Raw genomic sequence first — 23,237 nt, forward strand, 5'->3', positions numbered from 1 at the left:
CCAAAAACAAGCCCATAAAATGATTGGCTCCTCCATTGGGGTTGTAACGGTGGGGCAAGGTAGTGACCAGGTGTGTGTGATGTACTGGTTTACTCGCTCTCTCACGACTGGTGGACAGTGTTTTAAGATGAGCTCTGGACACACTGCAACCTCAATAAAGACAAATGTATTCACTAGTGATGATTGGTCAAAAATGACAACAGATTCAAATTAGTCTTCTGATTAATTGCCCAAATATCAACAGGAGGAAAGAGAGGAAGGCCAAAGATGTGGGGAGAAACACATATATGAGAAAATCAAAGCAAGATAAACTCTTACCTTTTCAGGTAATAGAGGCCGTACTCATGCTCAGTCAGGAACATCATTGTTCTGAGGCAAGTGAGCTGAAGAGTGTAGCTGCTGTGTGGATGTTTGAGTACCTCCAACATGGCGTCACATATACCGGGCATCAAGTCTTTTGAAGGTAAGGCATTGGCCAACTGCTCGGCCTCAGACAGACACATCTCCCCCGAGCCGCTCACGATCAGAGAAATGTCCTGGTCACACAGTGACTGGATAATGCTCGCTATGAGTTCAGTGTTCTGCTGCACAGCCAGACTAGCGTTCGCTGGAGGCAGGAGCATGGTGAGCAGGGAGGGAAGCATCTCTGCAAGTCTGTCTTCAGCTTTTCCCTCGGTCCGTGTCTCGGCGCGCATGGCTCCGCCCAGCAGAGCCAATGTGGCTACTTTGCAGGAGCGCTGAGACACCAGTAAGTCCACCAGAGCTAGTAACCTTGTCAACTGCGAGGTCGCTCCTTCCCTGAATAGAAAATGAACAATTAGTTTCCACAACAGAATTATTTTTTTATTTATTAGGATTTAAACATAATGTTTTACACACTTTGGTTGCATTCATGACAGAAACGGTAGTTAATCGTTACACAAGATTAATCAGTTCACAAGGTTATATCAAACACAGTCATGGACAATTTTTCTATCTCCAATTCACCTCACTTGCATGTCTTTGAACTGTGGAAGGAAACCGGAGCTCCCGAAGGAAACCCAGACAGACACGGGGAGAACATGCAAACTATACACAGAAAGAACCCGGACCGCCCCACCTGGGGATTGAACCTAGGGCTGTCGCATGTGAAAGAATTTCCCCTTGCGATATTCAACCTGTCTCAATATGCGGTAATTTCGCCATTTTTTTTGTTTTTGAAAATTACTTAATTAATCTGGATTTTAGAGCTATATAAACAAGCTTTATTGTTAGGCTATGATTTGGTATATTATTGCTTTATAATGACAAAGATGAGACAGCTTTAAGACCAATGAAATGCGTGTTTAATGTTAAATACAGAACAGAGCAGGGATGCGCGTCTTTTCTCTATTAAAAAAAGGTTTAAATTTAGCTCCTAGGCTAGATATACAGTGTGAAACGAAAAAAAAAAAGTGTTTAGGCTAAATATTGTAAATACACATCTAATCAAAATATGGTAAAAAAGAAATAGAATAAAGTCTGTAAGAGTTTAAACCTGCGTTATCATGCGCGCTAGAAGAACCAACACGTTCATCTGATGTGGTTTAGAGAGGATCTGAGTGGGGTAGCGATGTTCCCCTCGGTACTAAAACTCTCTCTGATGGGGCTCGTTACACTAATACACACGTACTGTACCTGCATGCGACTTTACAATGCGACAAACTATCTATTTAGTAGGTATAATTAACATAACAATATATACTACATTTCAAGTTATTATTCGTTTCAATAAATTTTTATTCAACGAAAAGATACATTTAAATCATTCCAGCAAGACCAGCAAGAGAATATTTGCAGGCTGCAATGCCATATTAATCGTCATTAAGTGTTTTGGTTCACCAAGGCTGTTTGAATATAGTCTAAATTACAAGTATTTATTGAGTGTGAATTCAATTTGATCATTAATAAACTTGCCTATAATTCCTGTTGCGATTGTTTACATTTTAAAACACAAAGCCTGACACTCAGCAGCAACGCATGCGAAGGTTGCGGAAAAATGTTGCTCTTAGCTCATTTTCATTATGAATTCATTTAACATTTATTACGCCCGAATGTAAGCGTATAAAACAAGATGGACCCTGCAACAATATAAAAAAAAAAAAAAATAGAAGAAAGAAAGAAAAAATGTGAACACCGCGGTGTTGCGGTTGCTTGGCATGCCCTGCGGTTGGCTGGTCTATACCGCGATATTTCAAAATTGCGGTTAGCGCGACAGCCCTAATCGAACCCAGGACCTTCTTGCTGTGAGGCGACAGTGCTACCCACTGAGCCACCGTGCCGCCCCCACAATAGAATTACAAGTTTTGATTTCTATCTGCCATGTGTAGCTTATTATTCTCCCGTACTTATTCCCTTCTTATTCTCTCGTACTTTGGTGGATTTACGCACAGACAGTCTTGCACCAACCCCCTCCACCTCTATACAGGCGTCTTCGGGCTACTAACCAGGGTCCCTACACAGCGTTGAAGACCCTGCCCCCTTTTTAATCTGTTTTTTTCCCCACCCTGCGGACTTTAGTGGCCAATTTTGTCTGCTGCAGGCACTGCCAATTGGGCCCATCAGGGGCGTATCCCGCTATGCCACCTGGTGCCCACAATTGTTCTTTTGTCTAATTAGGCAAAAATTCACCCTGACAGACAATTTCAGAGAATTTGTTTTACTACAGGACTAGTAATCAGAAGTTGCTGGTTCAAGCCCTACCACTGCCAAGTTGCCGCTGTTGGCCTCCTGAGCAAGGCCTTTAACCCTCAATTGCTCAAATTGTATATAATCATAATTGTAAGTAGCTTTAAATAAATGCATCTGCTAAATGCTGCAAATTTACACCAAACTGGAGTCTGGAGTCTCTAGTTTACTGTGGCTGCTGCTACCAGAGACAGGCTGGAATTTGATAGTGATTGCTGTAACTACAGAGTAGAAATTTTTACAGGCTATCTGTGCTTTCGTATCTTGCAGTCACGACGGGCAAATGTGGAGCAACAAACAGAGTTTTTTTTTATGTGAATACATTCTTATGGATTTTGATTTTGTATAAAGGTGTAGAAGTGTCAATTATTTGCAACGTCAGGCTTGTCAGTTACAATTTAACCATTTTCGGAATACTGAAGCAGATGTTAGCTGGCATGCCAGTGGGTTGTGCCGTCTCAGCCCATTGGTTTGAATGGCGTGACGCTAACTGTGCTAGCTTAGTAAGCAAAACTGTGGTGACAAAATCGCCGTAACCGCTGTCTAAGTGGTGTTTCCAAATAAGTCAATGTCTTATTAGAATCCTCTCTACTTAGGCAACTCCCTAGGTAGGCAGTAGGCAACAACGCAGCTCATTAGGTTTTTGGACATATCCAATGACAGTATTTTGAGGTGCCTGGGGCAGCTGTAGCAATGCAGACATTTTATAAACCGATTTGTTGGAAGGGTGGCGTCCCTACCAATAACACTGAAATATAGTGTGACTTCCTATTCCTATATGGTGTGGTTCCTATTAAACATCAAACTGCAACATCTCAAATACAGTACAAAACATTCAGCATTATTATATTTAGCTCTGAAATACAGGTGTATGAAAACTTACACTTGCATCTCTTCATGCAGCTGCTCTAGAAGGGATCTTATGATGAGTGTGGCAGTGGGTGCTGCCAGGTCACAGAGCTGTACACACACTCGTCTGAGCATGGAGAGGAGCGGTGGGGAGCTGCTTACGCATACGCACTTCAACACCTCCTGTAGTGTGCATGCCTGAGCGTGAAGGTGCATGCTCCACAGCTTACGTGTGTTCATCGCCACCAAAACGTCTTGTACTGACAACTCCTGGCACAATGAGAGAAAAACATGAATGTTATTTAAGCAGCTACGCCTTGTACGTTCACTACAATGCGACAAACTGTCAGGTTAGCATTTGTCATACTAGTCAACTAGTGGTTGGGAATTTGCAACAGGTGAATTGAAATAAATCAGATAAAATAAATAGGAAAAACATGTAGAAGGTGTAGAAGGATCTTACAGATGTATAATATGCAAACTTACAAAGTATAAAAAGTTATACAGGTACTAAACCAGCAGAGATAAGGATATCACAAAAATAGGCTATATGGGCAAAAGTATGTGGACACCTTTCGATTCACTTGTTAGAGATTCCTTGGGCATTAAAATAGGGTTGCCCCAGGTCACTGGAGTTCCTCCACACTAAACACCCTTTATATGCTGAAACAAAAAGGCCTTTCCCAAACTGCATTTACATTTTTCATCTTCACCATTTAGCAGACGCTTTTATATGTTATGGTTTACAGTACTGTAACAGTATATGGTCTAAGCAATCAAGAGTTAATGGCCTTGCTTAAAGGCACAACAGTGATAACCTGGAAGTGGTGGGGCTTACACCAGCAACCTTCTGATTACTATTTCAGTACCTTAACCGCTAGGCTACAACTGCACCGATAGGAGGGTTGCGTAAAGAAGAGAATACAGTGTTAAAACTGTGCCAAATAAAATATACGGACAAATGTGCTTCTGCTGTGGCATGCATACATTCATTCATTCACTTGTTCGAAAACCCTAAAGTATTCTTCTGGTTTGCTATAGCAGTGATATGAGCCCTCCTAATCCAACAGCCAAGTCAGTCTAACCCAAACTACAGTCTGTCCATGCTGATGAAACAAATCCTAAACTGTTGTCACAAAGTTGGAAGCATATAACTCACAAAGAATGCTAAACGAGGTGTCCACATATTTTTGACATACAAAGTATTTTCAGATGAATCATGTATTTTTTAACTGAAGAACACCAGATGTTTCCCTGTATTACCAAAGGTATGTGGACCCCACTCGTTGATATCAAGTTCAGTTGATTCAGCCACAGAATAAATGCTTCATACTTCAAAGAGTTTGTGGAAGCTCATTTCTTGTTTCTGCATAACTGTGACCCTGTGCACAAAGCAAGCTCTTTAAAGACAAATTTGGTGCAAATGAACTCTTGGAACTTGCACACAACCCTGATGTCAACCACAGTGAACACCTTTGGGATGAACTGGAGTGTCAACTGAGAGTCAGGCCTTTTTGTTAAACATTAGTGCCCGACCTCAAAAGAATGTAGAATGCCTTTATTTGTCATATATACATATTCATGTGTACAGTACAATGAAATTCTTTTCTGGGGTCAAAGTGCAGGATCAGACAATGAACAGCACCCCTGGAGCAGACAGGGTTAAGGGCCTTGTGGCTGGATGGTAGAGCCTGGATTAGAACTGACAATCTTCTGACTGTCCCTTAAAAAACCTGAACTGTACAGGGTCTCCATATACTTTTTGCTATGCACTGTTTGTTTTAGAACGTTTCCCAATCCAAAACAGTAGTATTTTGTGCATTACCTGTGTGGTCTGCATGGGCAGCGGTAAGGGCAGTAGCTCTGAGAGCAGACTGAGGCTGCTGTAGATGTTCTCTGGGGCAGCCAAAATAGAGCTGAGAACTTCCTTCAGCATAAGAGACCAGCTGTTAGCAGCCACAGTTTCCTCAGAGCCGGTCTCCTGTTCGCTTACGGCGTGTGTAAAAGTCAGTAAAACGTCGATGATGTTGCTCTGCAGTCGCAGCTCCTCAGCGTCCAGGCGTCCCGAGGTCGGCATGGAGCACGCGATCGTATGTAGAGTGACGCACACAGCCGGAACGCGAGCATCCTTAAACTTGCAGGCACCGCCGTGCAGTAGCTCGCTCAGCATAGCTCGCATGAGTTTAAGTGCAGAGGAGGCCAGTGACATCATCATCAGGCGCTGTGGTGTGGGGCCCATGGCTCCATGCAGCCTCCATGGAAGCAGTAACACTGAGGTCAACTTCTGAAGAACTTTAATAAAGGTGTCCATTCCTTCAGCGCTAAACAGTGTGATCACAGCCTGGTTCCACTTCAGGTCCTTTTGCTGACCTACACAGATGTAAAGGATAGAAATAATGATTAGACTTTTTTGTGTTTTGGTATGGGAACCCTACAGCTTCAGGACCCCGAGACATTGGTTCTCTGGGACTTGGATTAAGAGAAGTTTTTGATAATCTACCCATATCAAAGTATGATTTCTCTTGGTACGTCAGTTTCCCATCAACACCTTACCCAAAACCCCTTGCCATCTAAAATGCCTGTAGATGACATGGCTTATATAAATTGCCCCTCCGTGAGTGAGAGAGAACTGTTTACTGTATGATACTGTAGACTGGTACCCTGTCCATTGCACCAAATCAATTCTTAAAGCTAACTGAATGACAATGACTAAATCCCTATCCATACCAAAATGGATTTTTTTGAATCTGTTACCATTAAAAAAGGATTTTCAGAAACGTTCTACATCCAAACAAAAATGGCAAAGTGATATATAAAAAACTATCATCATCGGCCAAAGGGTTAGCAAAGATGCAACATCCTGCATTCAAGGTCAGTTAAAAATAATAATAGTGGGCTTGCTTATTTTAATGCTGCGCTACCTAAGCATCCATGTTCATATGACAAGGGTCTAGAAATACATACTTTTTACATGACTAATAAGATAATCAATAAAATCAATATATCATTATAAGTGTGAAAGTATATTTGTGAATTTGGAAGTGTTTACCTGGCACAATTGATGGTGGACAGGCAATGTGACAAAGCACTCTGAGAGAAGTGACAAGGCCCACTCCGTCTAGTGTCATTAAATTCTCCAAATTCTGACACAAGGAACAGGATCTCAATTATGCAAAGCTCATGTTAAACATGCATCATAAGCAGTTCTTTCATGATCATAGTATTAAATTCCTTTTTTACTGACGGCAGTTTGTGTTAAATCAGAAATAATTAATTTATGTATACAAACAATAAACCTTGACCAGTTAAAAAGGACCTCATATATAGGTTATATTCCACTGAGCACAGTGATTGAACTGACCTGTTTGATATAATCAATAAGGGTGGGTATACCACTTATATCAAAGTGTAGCTTCTCCAGTGGCTCCAGCCATTTACCCAGCTCTGAAACACAAACCCATAGATCACTAAAACACATCTAAGTCATACTTAATTTCTGTTTTGCATAAAATTTTGAATTAAAGTTCAAACCAAACCAAAAAGTTCAAAACCAAACCAAACTCACCTCGAAGTTTAACATTGTTTTCATCAGCTTTGCAAATGGTAAGCAAAGGAGTGGCATAATGCTCCATCATCTTCAGATCAGTCGAGTTCTGAATCACTAGCAGCACGAGCATGCAGGCATAGTTGTATGTTACAGATTTTCTTGCTTTTCCATCCCTAAACAGAAAAAAAAATTAAATGTATGACGTGCACTATGTCACCAAAAGTATGTGGATACCACTCCTCAGCCAGAGGTGAAAAATCCATAAGATGCTTCCAACTTCCAAGAGTTTGTGGAAGCTCTTTTTCTTGTTTCGGAATGACTGTACACAAAGCAAGGTCCTCTTAACCATACTGAACACCTTTGGAATGAATTGGAAGGTCGAGAAAGGTCTTCTTGTTTAACATCAGCGTCTGACCTCACAAAGGCTGTTTAGACTGGATGGTCAAAATTTGCTCACTCACACACTCAAAAATTGTGTGGGAAAACTGTCCCAGATAAACGGAGGCATGAACAGAGCAACAGTGTTTGGTGGGGGTATATAGTAGCATGATAAGCTTATGGTCAGGCATCCACATACTTTTGGCCTTATAGTGAATAATAATTCATAATAAGTTTGGATTTATATATGATTAAAAAAAAAATTGAATTCTAAAATAAAGTACATTATAAACTATGTTAATGGGACAGACTAAAACCCTGACCTAAGATCTCAAATAAAAAAAGTAAAAATTTACATGTGTACACTTGCAAATGTAGTTAAAAGTGAGTTTTGCGTACGAGTGTGTTTTTGCATTTGTGTTTTTAATAAAGGGATGGATTGAATCTCAAAGAGGAACATTATAAAACAATAATGGAATTATGGAAAAAACATGAAGCTGTCTACAACTTTTAGGGGCTGCATGGCTGCCTCACTGCAAGAAAGTCCTGGGTTTCATTCCCAAGTGAAACGGTCCGGGTCCTTTCTGTGTGAAGTTTGCATGTTCTTCCCTGTATCGTCTAGGCCACCAAAAGAGGATTTGTCCATAAGATTTCTTTGTTAAATTTTCCTGCCAACAATGCTGTTCCTGCTGGATGTGATGAGAATCTGTAGCTCTCACAAGGACGATAAACTCAAATTTCTTATGATTTTCACTTGTTATACCTTTTGTTGAAAACAATTTTTATATGGTTTGTTTAATCTTTTTTTTTTTTTTTTTCTTCAAATTATCCTCTTGGTCATTTAAAAAGAATGGATCCCTGTTGTTGAATCTGGTTCCTTTTAAGGTTTCATCCTTGTAACATTTAGTTGTTTTTTTTTGCTACTGCTGCCCTCAGTTTGCTCAATAGGGGTTTCGGTCCTGAAACTATTAAGTTGCTTTGTTTGTTTATTAGGATTTTAACATTATGTTTTACACTTTGGTTACATTCATGACAGGAACAGTAAGAACACCATCATGGAAATTTGGTCTGTTGTTTTGCTTGCTAAGTATAGATCTCCTTAAAGTGAAATCAGTTCTAAGCATTTTTCATTCTATAATTTATTACTTATAAGATGTGTGTAAGGGTAAAGAAAAAAATGAGTTATGTTAATGTAATGTGTCCACTGTGTAATGTACATGTTCTCACCCTTGTCCCTCTTTAGCATGGTGCTCTAGCAGGTTAACGAGGCAGCTAAGATTGGTGTCCAGGCTGAGTATCTGTGCCACTGTGTTGCGTCCCGTGCTGCTAAAACTGATGAGATACAAGTTGTGGAGTGTTGCGAGCACATCCGGATTGTCCCCTTCCTCAATCTCCAGCCCATTCAGCTCAGCCACGGCCTGCAGAGCATGCAGGGCCTGCATTAACCACATCCAGAAGCCATCATCCAGTGAGCCCTCGGTAACGGCGGCCGGTTCCTCCCCTTCAGTCTCCAGCAGTGGAGTCACTGGGGGCAAGTGTGTCAGCTGAGAGAGGGGAGTCAGGTTTGCGAGTGGTGTGAGGAGACGCAGCAGGACGTTGATGGGCTCGTGGTGGCTCAGAAGGAAAAGAAGGCCCTGCTGGGTTTGGGAGAAGAAACGCAGAAGCTCCCGTACGGCTTGCAGCACTCCGACGTGGCTGCAAGTGGCCGAAGACGTCATCACAACCGCTAACGACTCCAAGAAGTGGGTAGCATGCATATACCTGTAACAATATAGATGTTTATTACAGATTTGAAGAACTTGTTGTTAAATGGACTTATGTCAAAGTTTAAAACAATGACTAAATGGGAAACAGGTTAATATATGCAGCACACTCCAGGATTTATTTATTTATTAGGATTTTAACGTCATGTTTTACACTCTTTGGTTACATTCATGACAGACACACGGTAGTTACTCGTTACACAAGGTTCATCACTTCTCAAGGTTATATCGAACACAGTCATGGACAATTTTGTATCTCCAATTCACCTCACTTGCATGCTATTGGACTGTGGGAGGAAACCGGAGCACCCGGAGTAAACCCACGCAGGCACGGGGAGAACATGCAAACTCCACACAGAAAGAACCCGGACCGCCCCACCTGGGAATCGAACCCAGGACCTTCTTGCTGTGAGGCGACAGTGCTACCCACTTAGCCACCGTGCCGCCCACACTCCAGGATATTTGGCTAACAAAGAATGTTCATTGATATTATCGTAATATAGCATTTCAACAGCATTGGTCTTGCAACTGGTGGACAGATCCAAAATGCCTAGGCCAGTGGTTCCCAAAGTGGTGGCCTAGCAAGGCAAAGGAATGAGGCATGTTTGAGCACTACTAGTTTGTGAGAGTTACACAATAATTAAAGATACATAATGCATGTCAGTTGTAATAACTCCACTGTAAAGGTTAATAAGAAGGTGCAGTTTAGTATGGAAGAGGTGTATGTTTGAGTGGCGGGGCTCAAAATATTCTTATCTACAAAAGGGGCACTGTTCGGGTTTATTGCCATATCAGCAACATACTGGCTATATTTATGGCATAGACAGATATTGAAACTGTTCATCATTATTTGTTCAGATCATTAGTTTCATATCAAGTCTGTCTAAAAAGTTCAGAACTTTAACTGGAGGAATCTTCTTAAACAATTCTTTCATGTTCTCAACCCTATGAAAGTCGTCTCTGATGGCAGAAATTTTAGGACATTCTAACAAGATATGTTTTATTGTAAGGGTTGTAGTACAGAATTGACAGGTTGGTGCCAATCAGGAGGTCTCAGTGGGTGAGGGCAGTAAGACCAATTCGGCACCTGGTTATGATTGTCTGATCTTGCCTACTTAAGAAGTCTCGGTTGTGTTTAACATTGATGTGGGGAGTTATTTCATGCAGTTTGTTTTGGGAATTGCTGGACCAGTCTTCTTGCCATTTTATTCAGCAGTAGTCTTTGATTTCTGGGTAGGCATCAGTTATTGGGATGTATCCCCAAGCAAACTCTTTGTTTTATGCTTTCTTCACCAAGCTATCTGCTTTTTCATTGCCTTCTATGCTACTAGGACTGGGAATCCAGCAGTAGACGATGGAAACTCCTCGAGTGTAAAGTTTAAGCAGTTCTTGGATGATCTGGACTCGAGAGTTTGCTGCAGGATTTAGAGTCGGAGCAAATCACGTAGTGTTTATATGGACTAATAATTATGTGCCTTATGGCCAAGAGGAGCACATGAGCCTCCGCCATGAATATTGAGGCATGATGAGGGAGACAGATACTGTTGCAGTGGCCGTTGGTAAAAGAAAATGCTGCACCCACATGGGTCTCTGTTTTTAATCTGTCTGTAAAAATAAAGCTGTGTTTTGAAAAGCTAGGTCTGACTGAGTTGTATAATAATAGGTAGTCAAGTGGTGACATAGTCTGTTTAGAGGATTTTGATACATTAAGTATTACATTGGGTTTCCTCAGAGTCCAGGGAGCAGGCAGAAGGGGCTTACCAGGATATTTAAAGTGTGTGTGTGTGTTACTCATTATTTGTACTTAAATATATATTTAAAAAATATATATATTTAAAACAAACTGCAAAACTAATCTATCCTTTTTTTCAGTAATTGAACATTATACAATAAGACTTTTTTATTAGGATATATTCAACAATACCTCCCCTCAGAGTAAGCAGCAAAGTTATTTTATACTGTATTTTGTGCAGTGGTGATTTCTCCTGACTGCAAGGGAAGCTCAGCTTCCCCTAAAATGTCAAAAATTAAATGGTCAAATATGTACAGTTGTGTTCACATTTCATTGACTACAAATGCGTTAGAACACGTTCCTCTTGAAGACGAGTTCGTTCAGAATCAGCTACTTATCACAAATCGACTGACTCGATTTTGTTAACTCCCGTAGCGCCAATGCATTTGCCCGTAGAAGCTGAGCGTCTATTCACTTCAATGGGACTGCATGGAAAGGTTTTTTTCATTGCTTCGAAACTCGCCGGTCATTGGATAAATGCCACGATTTTGTCCCGCCCCCGGACGCTGAGCGTCTCTGGGGGTGAATGGAGCTGTGGGCGGGTCTGGATGCTGAGCTTCTGCAAGATGATTGGAGGATCAGTCGAAAGGCTGAATCCCGTTTTGATTGACAGCTATTTTGAGAGCTACACCTACAGTTAATCACTGGGAGCTTCAGTCCCATCGCGGATTTTGCGAGTGAAGTCGAAAGACAAACTGTAACCCATTTTCTTGAAATGGAACGGAGGGCAGAATTTATGTATAAATAAATTGACAAATTTTATGATGTAAGCCGACAATGAGCTTCCCCTCTTTGAAAGACCAGCAGCCTCCACTGGTTTTGTGTATTTTGTGTTGCTCCTCATGCAAACTTAAACCAAATTACAGGTGTGACTGGATACAATACAAGTGTTTGAGGATTAAGGGCATTGCTCAACTAACAATATAGCAAAAGTAGCACCTTGGCAGTAGTGGGACTTGAACCAGCAAACTTTAGATCAGTACCTTAACCGCTGAGCTATCAATGCTGCTTTGTTATTTATTTATTAGGATTATAACGTCATGGTTTACACTCTTTGTTTACATTCATGACAGGAACGGTAGTTACTCATTACACAAGATTCATCAGTTCACAAGTTCAATGTCAAATACAGTCATTGACAATTGTGTATCTCCATTTCACCTCACTTGCATGTCTTTGAACTGTGGGAGGAAACCAGAGCTCAAGGAGGAAACCCACACAGACACGGGGAGAACATCCAAACTCCACACAGAAAGGACCCAGACCGCCCCACCTGGAGATCAAACCCAGGACCTTTTTGCTGTGTGGCCACAGTGCTACCCACCAAGCCACCACCTGCTTTGTTGTTAGTTGCATGCAGATCAGGAACAAACCCAATTTGAAGTAGCTGAAACAAACAGCCCTGCAATACTTTAAAGAGCTTTGAAGATAAAGTCCAGCCTTATAAGGGTGTGAGAATATATACATGAGAATATAGAATTTGGAATGTTGGGATTTAAATCATTCACAATGACAAAGAATCACGGCAATGACTATGGGAGTATGGGACACTGCAGAATAGCAAAGAATAGCATTAAAAGATAAGTACTTTTAAAAATAACCAGACAGTACATGTTCCACATACTATCATACATTTTGTACTACTCTTGGATTAATCTGTACAATGATCTGCAATTTAATTTTATCTGCAATTGTACATTTTCTATTTTCTCAAAAATCACAGGCTTAAATGAGCCTTGAAAAAATCAGGCTGCTCAGGTGGTGCAGTGGTAAAACACGCTAGCACACCAGAGCTGACATTTTGAACTTGTCGGTTCAAAACTCAGCTCTGCCATTCTGCTGGGCTGGGTGGCTACATGAACAACGTTCATACAGGGAGGGAAATGCCAAATAGGGACCTCATAACTGATGCAATTATGACCTCTGCTGGCCGATTGATAATAATGCCATCAGGGTGTGGGTCTCCATGCACAAAGCTGGTCCGAATAAAAACTCGCCTTATGCAGGTGAAAAGATGCAGTCGGCTACTGCTCATGTGTTGGAGGGGGCGTGTCATTTCGCTCTCCTCAATCAGAGCGGTGGTCGGCACCAGTAGAAAAGAAGCATAACGCAATTGGGTAAAAATTTGGACATTTGGCTTACAAGACACTGGTATCAAAAGTACAGGTTTATCTGCCAGTGTTTGGTTACCACACAGAGCCGTATTGCACACGATATGCCACACTAAGCCTCCCCCAACTTATACAGGTGCCCTAACCAGTCCCAGAGATCACATATCGCAGCAGCAGTGGAAAGAGACTCTGTCTGATGTTCAGATGTTCAAATCATAATAGTGATTTATTATGTTCCAAACTGCCATTCACTCATAATAGTGATTTATTATGTTCCAAACTGCCATTCACTCAGCCTCTCTCTTAATTTTACCCATAACCCGGTCATAATACACTCACTCAAAATCTGGAATCAGTTCAGAAGGACTTTCTCTCTTAGGGATCTATATTTGGCAAACAATCACCAGTTTATCCCATTAATGATGCATGCTGCCTTCGCTTCATGGGTCAGTGGAGGCCTGGTCACGGTGTCAGATCTCTATCTTGACGATAACTTTGCCTCATTTGATCAATTAGTACAAAAATGTAATATCCCAAGATCACATTTTTACAGATATTTGCAGCTTCGAAACTTTGTAGCTTCACCCTTCCACTACTCTATTGGACTCAGTTTTTAACTGCAACCCTACTAATAAGAGAGTTATAAGTACAGTTTACGGCCTGCTTGACGAGTGTAACTCGACTCCACTAGATCTTCTTAAAGGCAAATGGGAATCAGATTTCAACCAAACTATATCAGAAGAAGTGTGGCACAAAATAATACAGATAATTTTTTCCATATTCATTTGTCTAAGACGTGCGGTTATTCAATTTAAGATTGTGCATCGGCTACACTGGACTAAGGTCAGACTCTCTAAGATTAGGGCAGACATAGATTCTACATGTGACCGATGCATATGTTTTAAACATGTCCGAAGCTCCATGTATTCAGGCGTACAATTTTCGAAACTTTGTCTAAAATATTTGGGAGAGTAATTGACCCATCCTTGTTTATTGCCCTGTTTGGTGTGGCACCGGAGAGTGGCACCGCCAGCAAGAAAGAAATTAGCACTATGGCCTTCAGCTCTCTCCTGGCTAGAGGATTGATGTTGTTTACATGGAAGGACTCTGCTCCACCTACATATTGCCAGTGGTTTAGAGAAATCACTAGTCATCTCAAACTAGAGAAGATTAGATACACTGTCCAGGGGTCCAGAGAGAAATTTTACAATATATGGCAGCCCCTTCTGGCACATATTGGGGAGGTGGGGGCTAACGGCACAACGGTATAATTAACATATGTAACTTTAATTTGATGTTTTGATTTATTATATACTGGCTGTGTTTTAAGTTTACATACTCATGTCTGTTTGGGGGGAAGGGGATTTGGTTCCTTTTTGTTCTTTCTTTGTTGCTATTCTTGTAAAATCGTATTTAAAAAAAATAAACAGACTTTGATAAAAAAAAAAAAATAACCGTCATAATAGTGAAAATATTCTTTTTGGGTAAGTATGGGAAACTAAAAATGTGCCTGACAGGTACAACTGATAGGTTATTTAGTAAAAATGAAAGTACATTGTTACGCACCCTATATGGATAGTAGGGGAGGTAGGGTCAGCAATTAACACACTGCTGTAATTAAAGAAGACAGAATTGTGAAGGTGTGTGAATCACCTATAGAGTGTTGGATAAGGATCGTCTCGCTCTGGCGGTCCAGTGATGCGAGCTGTTGTTGGAAAAGCCTTGCTCGGTGGCTGCACCATGCAGTAAGATGCTGTTTCCAGCAGGTGGTGCAGTTCTTCTAACAGACCTTGTAGTTTCTCCAGATCAGCCTCAGACAGAGACGTGGATTCAAGCAGTGTGTCGATGTCCATTGGGCTCTCAGGCTCTGCTTCAAGGTTTTCCTTTTCTTCCTCCTCTCCTTTTTTTTCAGTGCTCTCTTTCTCCTTTACTCCTCCTTCTCTGTCCCTGTCTCCCGCCTTAGTTACCACAGGATGTTGCTCAGCCCACACACCCGCCGTTTTCTGAAGGTCAGTCAGCACCTCATAGAAATGTCCCTTCTGCAAGATGCCAGTGCCTGCTGTTGCTACGCGGACGGTTTGATCCAACAAGAAGAGCTCGATCATGCGCTGATAGCCACTGGTCACTTCGCTGTCATGTGAACCTGTTCTGAGAAATGCCTCCATGCCCTGTGGTTCGCTTATGATGCTATCGAGGGATCGCAGCACGTTGAGTTTTAGTGTGGACGATACGTGATCGGCAAACAGCAAGTCCAGCAGACGAGTCGTAATTCCCTTCTTTAACAAGGCTTGAAGAGTTTCGGTGCCACAGTCAGCCAAAGAGGACGCCAGTTTAGCACCTGCCTTAAGTTGGCGCAGGTTCAGAGCGATAGGCTGCGCTAGAGCCGAGTCAAGGTCCAAAGCTGTAAAGGTCCATTCAACCAGCAGTTTTAGCTGCTTCGTCTGACTCTCTGGCTCTTTAAAGGCCAAAAAGCTTAATCCTTTTACCAACAAGGAAGAAACTTCTTCCAAAGCGGTTACCCAGCCTGCCCCGTGCTCGGCGTCTGCCCCCTCTCCCCAAGCTTCTAATAGTTCTGTTAGCTTATTTGCTGACTCTGCCAGTGGGGAGGTTTGATCCTGAGGTTCTGTTGCCTTAAGGCTGTTCAGTTCTGCCTCGTAGCGTGTGATATGGGGGGGAGTGAAGTGCTGGAGGGGGTGGAGTTCCCGCTCAAACGGATCATACTGGACAGCTGGTAGCGAGGCGAGGTCCTCAGGGGTGCAATCCAGGTCAAAGGCTGGCAACTTGAACGCCCCGCTTTCAAGATCCTCCTCGTCACTGGAGATTTGCTCATAACCGTCATCACCTAAAGTAAAAATCAAAGTTAACAAGCACACAATCCAAACGTGTGATGATAAAACATAGAGTGCCCAACCTGTTCATTTTATGTCGCTTTTCCAGCTTTGCCATGCTCAATTTGTGACAAACTGCCACTTACTTGTTGGAAATGATGACATGAAATAAACAGTATCAATAAAATACAAATCTTTTGCTACTTCTCGTCTGTGAGAAGCAGACTGCATTGTGACCGGAACTTATGCCAAGTTCACACTACACGACTTTCTGATTTGTCGGGTCGCTGTCAGTCACTACACGACTGAATCTTTTGCACTCGGGAGTCGGTGTGTATTTCACACTACACGACTGATCGGCGATAGGGGGTTTCACACTACACGATCACCAACTGGAATCGCAGGCGAGCTTCTCTGGCCTCCCAAACTACGTTTTGTCACAAAAACAAACGTGAGAAGTGACGATGGGTTTAATGATACCACGTCCAAAAATGCACGTCAACAAGTAGCGAGTGATCAAAGTGTTTGTGCGCTGATGTGCAGCATAAAATCAAGGAGAAAAAATAAATGAATCTGAGTGGATTTGGCAACACGAACAGTATGGATTGTTCTATAGTAAGTTGAAGGTTAATTAATATTTTTGCAATGCACCGTTGGTGTTTTGTAGAGATCAAGTCAGAAATACTGTAAAACATGTGTGTGTGTGCCGGTGTATTCTGATATAAACTATATTATCCCCCTGTCCCACCTGTTTACACTCCTCTCCTGCGTTTCCCCTCACACCGTATCCTGCGTTCTCATTGGCTGTTCGACATAGCACTCACTGCCAGACGTGCAACTCAGATCAGATCAGATATCTGACATGCTAGAAATCCGGTCGGATCGAGTTGTTGAGTAGTTCACACATAGCGATTGAGAGCCGAGTTTTGATCACCGAGCGAACGCTGAGTTGCTCCCGAGCCGGCAAATCTAGCGCCGACCAGTCGCCGAGCGAAAACTGGCCAAAAATCGTGTAGTGTGAACTTGGCATTATCCGGTCTGATGACCGTGAGCTGTGCTGTAGCTTAGGGGGAGGCAGTGCAGTGCAACATGCAGTGTGATGCTAGTTTGAGCTTCTCCTCAGGTTAGTGTGTGAGCATGCTGCATGCTAAATGCACACAAAACTCATATGCACACAGGCCTGAATATAGGGAATGATTCATTTCGAGTCAAATTGTTTCTTTAAATGCACACATGTAAAGATATGCAGGCTACACATGTGGAATAAAGATAAGCATGCAGTGGGTGGACATGCAGTTCCAGCCTAATACTACACACACACTACATGGCCAATGAACATTCAGCATCAAGCCAATGCAATGAAAAGCAAAACTATATAAATAATATTAAAAAACATAATTAATAAACACAACAGCTAAGCCATAATACTTTTTATGAAGGTAAATTACCATTATGTTACCAAGTTACCAAGACATCAATCCACTGAACTACACAACTAATATCCTACTATATATGTACACCGATTAGGCATAACATTATGACCAATATTGTGTTGGTCCCCCTTTTGCTGCCAAAACAGCCCTGCAACTGTGATGCACTGTGTATTCTGACACCTTTCTATCAGAACCAGCATTAACTTCTTCAGCAATTTGAGCTACAATAGCTCGTCTGTTGGATCGGACCACACAGGCCAGCCTTCGCTTCCCACATGCATCAGTGAGCCTTGGCCGCCAGTTTACCACTGTTCCTTCTATGGACCACTTTTTATAGATACTGACCACTGCAGACCGGGAACACCCCACAAGAGCCGCAGTTTTGCAGATGCTCTGACCCAGTCTTCTAGCCATCACAACTTGGCACCTTGTCAAACTCACTCAAATCCTTACGCTTGCCCATTTGTCCTGCTTCTAACACATCAACTTTGAGGATAGAATGATCACTTGCTGCCTAATATATCCCACCACTAACAGGTGCCGTGATGGAGATAATCAGTGTTATTCACTTCACCTGTCATAATGTTATGCCTCATCAGTGTATAATGTTATTTATGGTGCCAAACAGCTCCATGGTTCAGTCCAAAGAAGACAAACAAATAAATCCTTCACCAAATCAAATATAAGCTTCAAGTCAAAGAACAAATAAACAAACTGAAGTTCTGTTATTTCAGACACTTTCTGAGAAGAAACGATTCATTGGAAGACACAAGTACGCTTTGAGGAGTTAAAGGTAAAGAGGAAGAGGACAGCCAGCAACCAGATGGATGGAACCAATTAGAGGAACAATAAACAAGCCCTTAACAAGCCTAAAGACCAAAACATAATATATAATGAAGAAGTGCTATCCGTGTCCGAGTCAGAATCAACCTGACGGCACTTAATAATAACAACAATGACCATGGAAAATATAACTGATTGCCTAGTCTACATGATTAGGAGGCATCACAAAGAACAAAATAATGGCATCTGTGTAAGTGTGGTCTGAACACAGATACAGGAAGGTACCAATTTAAACAAGTCCATAATCATTTGGTTGCCTTTATCACAATGTATCATTTCAAATAAGAATGTTCATTGTGTATGTGCATGTAGTGCAAACATAAATCTGGATATAGCGAGCATACTCTTTATTCCACATGTGCATACTTTCACTCTGAAAGGTAATAAAGCGATGAATCACCCCCTATACCTTAGAGACTCACACCACCCTGCACCTCCCCTACCTTCGCCATCATCCTCCATCTCCTCCTCACCCTCTTCATCATCTTCCACCTCATCCTCCTCTTCTGCGCTTCCCTCGGAGCGGGCCTCATCATCCTCGTCCTCCCCTGCTCCTTGGTCTTCTTCCTGTTCTTGGTCCGAGTACACGTCCTCAAGAGGGATGGAGCCTCGCTCGGGAGATATGGGCTCCAGGTCGTCTTCCCCTTGCTCCACATGTTCCACTTTCAGTGGTCCTACAGTCAAAAAGTGATATGAATAAATAAAGCATAAATAATGTTAACTGCATAAATATAAAAATGAATGTTAGGTTTTGTGAGCTGTAGCTGTTCCCAGACACAGTAACTATCCTGTTAGAACCATGTTAGAAAAGACTGATGACCTCAAAATATTAGGACTACCTACATCAAAAATGTGCATGGTAACGATTTTGTTAAATATATGTTAAATATTGGGGTTTTGAATGCAGCAGATATGATCAGGCATAAAGACCTGAGTGATTTTTATAAGGGCCAAATAAATCATTATGGTCAGACAACTAAGTTAAAGAGTAAAATTGCTCACAGGCAGGTGTGTTAAGTGCCCACTGTAAGCCAGGGACAAGCCACAAAGCATCACCCAGAGGAAACCCACACAGAAAGGACCCGGACCGCTCCACCTAGAAATCGAACCCAGGACCTTCTTGCTGTGAGGCAACAGTGCTACCCACCAAGCCACTGTGCCGCCTTACTACTTTTGATAAGATGAATGTGTTGCAACTCATAGTACATTTCTGTGCATGGGGCTGCTTAGTCCCAATCCAGTCAAAGTGACCATGCTAACTCCTGTCAATCAACAAAAGTACCTGGAAAGGGACAGTGGTAGCTCTGCGGTTAAGTTACTAGACTACTAATCAGAAAGTTGCAGGTTCAAGTCCCACCACTGCCAAATTGCCACTGTTGGGTCCCTGAGCGAGGCCCTTAAGCCTCGATCGCTTGAGTTGTACGCAGTTACAACTGTAAGTCGCTTTGGATAAAAGTGTCTGCTAAATGCTGCAAATGCATTCATGTATCATTTAGCTGTGGCAGAATTCTACACCAAATCTAGCAATAACTACACATTTAAATTACAAAATGATGTACGCATTATTTCGAGCAATAGGTTCTCTGAATGCAAACAACCACGAAAATGCCATGAACATGAAATCGCACAGTTTTGCCAGTAGATGGCGCCAAACGTTCATATTTTATTGTACAGTACAACTGCAACAGGTTCTTCACTAGCTTGTTCAGCTCTTTAAGTTCATTAAAAGAACTGCCCACAGACAAAGCATGGACCCAACAGAGCTGGTCTTAGGCAACTTGCTTGTTGATGGTTTTATCCGACTTTTCATATTGCACTATTAGAGCAATATGAACTTTCCGAGCATATAATGAATAATTTGCTGCAAATTCAGTGCTTTTAACACTTTAGACATTTAGCAAATGCTTTTATTCAAAGCAAAGTATAATTGTGACTGAATATAATGTAAGCAATTGAGGGGTAGAGGCTTGCTCAAGGGTCCAACTCTGACGGAAGTGTACTAGCATATTAGACTGGTGTGCCATATGGGTAATCCAGAAATTATGTAGACACCTTATCATGACTTTTTAACTTTGTGTCCAGAGACTCATTTACATTTATGGCACTTAGTAGCCGCTTCTATTTAGTGTGTCTTACAATGGTGACCAAATACAGTTGGGGTCTCCTTATCACAGGAATTAAACCCGAAACCTTCTGATAGTTAATAATCCAGGACCTTAACCGCTGAGCTTCCGCCATCCTATGCGGTACAGAATTAAATGAATTAATTTAATTAATGTTAAATACACAAATAATATTTTAGCACAAGAACTTCCCCAAATACTAAATAGTTTATTTTTTTTAATGCGTTATCTCCCCGTTTTCCTCCCGATTGCACTCAATTTCTGTCTTCCGCTGCTGAGAGATACCGGATTGCATCCGAGGAGAGCACGTCGCTGTACACGCCTCTTCTGACACGTGCACAGCCCTCCTCTTCTCGCCCATGCATTCTGCACAGGCGTCTTTTCCACCAATCAGGGTCCTTACAGCGTATGATGACCCACCCACCCACACATAGTCCGGCCCCTACCCTGTAGATACGGTGGCCAATTAGTATCTGCTGCAGGCACTGGCAATCATGCCCGCTAGATGGCACCCAGCCGACCGGTGGCAACACCGAGGTTTCAAACAGAGGAGTTCAGAATCTCTGTGCTGGTGTGCAAGCGGGATATCCCGCTGCGCCACCTGGGCGCCTGCACCAAATATCATGTTATATCATTTTTACACCTGTTAGAAAGCAGTTTTGGTAAAACACTTTAAATACTTAAGGTTTGAGGAAGGTTTTTTTCTGTCTTAGCATGAATATAGAAGTTAAGGTACTGGACTACTAATTAAAATGTTGCTGTTTAAAGTTGCACCACCACCAACTCCCCACTGTTAAGCCCATGAGCAAGGACCTTAAACTTAATTGCTCAAAATGTATTCAGTTGCAAATCAGAATCAAAGATTTTATTTATTCACCAAGTACCAGGTGTACAAGAAGTTTCTCTTGGTAAGGTGTCAACATATTTTAGATCTTATAAAAAAATATAGAAAAATGTATACAGTACTAAACATAGAATATGGGCATAAATAGACGGTATACTACCAAACTTTAAGTGAAAAAGTGTGCAATTGAGATATACAGCACACTAATAAATTTCAAGTGCAATGGAGTTATTAATGAAGTGACTTAACTATGTATTACAAGTAGTAAGGTGCATGTGTGTGCTGACTGCAGGAGGGAAAAGTGTAAGAGGCACTTAATCAGAAGGATTATGGCATGGTGTATACAGCAGATACACATGTACAGCATGTGTGATAAAGTGCATGTGCAGCATTCGCTTTGGATGTAAATGCCATAAATGTCCAAGCTCTAAAATGGGATGTCCAGAAAAGTCATGGTCAAGTGTCCACATAATTTCTGGAATGGCGCACCAGTCTAACATGCTAGTGCACCACCATGAGGAGTTTGAGCTTTGGCTTGAGGTTGGATAGCATTTAGCCCGCTGTCTGGTCAAGGTGTCACAGTTTGACCCTTTAGTACATGCTAAAGCTTTCTCTAAGTGTTATTCACATGTCGGAGAGGGTGGGTTCTAGTCTGCGCCCCTCCTCAGCCAGAGTGCAGAGGAATCGTACAGGGGATTGGAAATGATGACTAGATGAAATGGAGAACTAAAGTTCTGAAATGGGGGTCTGTTTAGTAATGGTTTGGAATTGTAACATTTGCATTATTTTACATACCAGTCTGTGGCACTGCATCATCGTCATCGTCGTCTGGTGGTGGAGGCCCTGGTGGGGTTCGGGGACCTCTTGGTTGTGGTCTGGGTGGGCTACCATTAAAGTGCTCCTCATTCTCCCACTCTGAGACAAAACAAACACATAATAGCAAAATCATTTAATTCAAATAAACAGATTTTATTTGACTTTTAAAAACGCTGACATTTACAAAATGTGTCGAGCAGCGATACTGACCATGCTTGCTATTTCTCTTGGAGCCAGGTGCCTGTTGTTGTGGTGGAGGAGGAGGGGGCGGAGGTGGAGATTCACGCTCGTGGCCATGTGAGCGTTCTGCCGTACCATACACTGCCAATGTCAGACATGTATACCAGCCCCGCAAGACCAATCCGTCTGTGTTTATCTAGACACAAGCAAACAGGCAAGGCCACATTTTAAAGCTAACAGGACTATTTGGAATTAGGTATGCTTTTTTTTAAAGTACAGTGCTTACTACAATACACGTCAAACAAAAACTTTTTAAAAAAATTAAGCAGAATTAAAAAAAAAAGCAATAAAATTTCTTTCATAAGCTCACAATTCATTTTTACTGACCCTTTCTTCGTTCTTTCTTTTTCTTCTTACTATTTATGCATTTTCTCCCTTTGTCTCCCAATTTAGCGTAGCCAATCTAGTCATCAGCTGCTGGGGACCCAGATCGAGTCTGAGGAGGGTATATTTGGCTGACACGCGCTCCCTTCGACGTGTGCGCAGTCCACCAACCCTTTTTTATTCACCCACACTCAGGTGGATTTGTGTAGGAAGCCAGTCTTGCGCACGGAGAGTACCGCACCTCAAGTGACGGAGACCCCATTTTTTATATGTATTATTTACAGTCTAGTAATTAATGTAAAAGTATGATTGTTATATTACTTTAAACAGATTTTTTTAGGATTAAAACAGGTGAGTACTTAAAAAAGGTGATAAGTAAAATGTAGTAACCATGTCCACATTTTGAGTGTGGTATCAAAGCAGGTATCAAATTCTAAATGTGTTTAAATTTACAAGACAAGTTGATGTGTGATACTCGTCATCAAAAGGAAAACGTCTAATCTACTAATGTAAAACCACTTTCTTCCTAGGAAAGGAAACATGCTAGTTCGAAAGCTAACATCAGCCCTACTGTGTTAGAAAGATGAGCCTGCTCTGGTGGGGAGGGGCAACGGGAATTATGTGTAACATGCAAACATCT

At 41.8% G+C, this 23,237-nt stretch overlaps 1 protein-coding gene across 3 annotated transcripts in view; it reads right to left on the reverse strand.

The window, feature by feature from the left end:
* The window catches only part of virma (vir like m6A methyltransferase associated), a 40,266-nt gene that overhangs the window by 8,998 nt on the left and 8,031 nt on the right, over positions 1–23,237 (reverse strand). For 2 of the 3 annotated variants that reach the window (XM_062985698.1, XM_062985697.1), the window contains exons 5-15: positions 22,244–22,409; positions 22,013–22,132; positions 18,724–18,924; positions 14,800–15,988; positions 8,708–9,241; positions 7,121–7,275; positions 6,917–6,999; positions 6,605–6,698; positions 5,381–5,925; positions 3,590–3,825; positions 319–798 (exon numbers count right to left, since the gene is read on the reverse strand). In XM_062985698.1, the coding sequence (XP_062841768.1) occupies positions 319–798; positions 3,590–3,825; positions 5,381–5,925; positions 6,605–6,698; positions 6,917–6,999; positions 7,121–7,275; positions 8,708–9,241; positions 14,800–15,988; positions 18,724–18,924; positions 22,013–22,132; positions 22,244–22,409 (3,803 nt within the window). Of the gene's footprint in view, positions 1–318; positions 799–3,589; positions 3,826–5,380; positions 5,926–6,604; positions 6,699–6,916; positions 7,000–7,120; positions 7,276–8,707; positions 9,242–14,799; positions 15,989–18,693; positions 18,925–22,012; positions 22,133–22,243; positions 22,410–23,237 lie in introns of all 3 variants that reach the window. The other variant, XM_062985699.1, reaches the window with a different exon arrangement.

This window comes from Trichomycterus rosablanca, chromosome 23, assembly GCF_030014385.1.
Source record: "Trichomycterus rosablanca isolate fTriRos1 chromosome 23, fTriRos1.hap1, whole genome shotgun sequence".
NCBI lineage: Eukaryota > Metazoa > Chordata > Actinopteri > Siluriformes > Trichomycteridae > Trichomycterus > Trichomycterus rosablanca.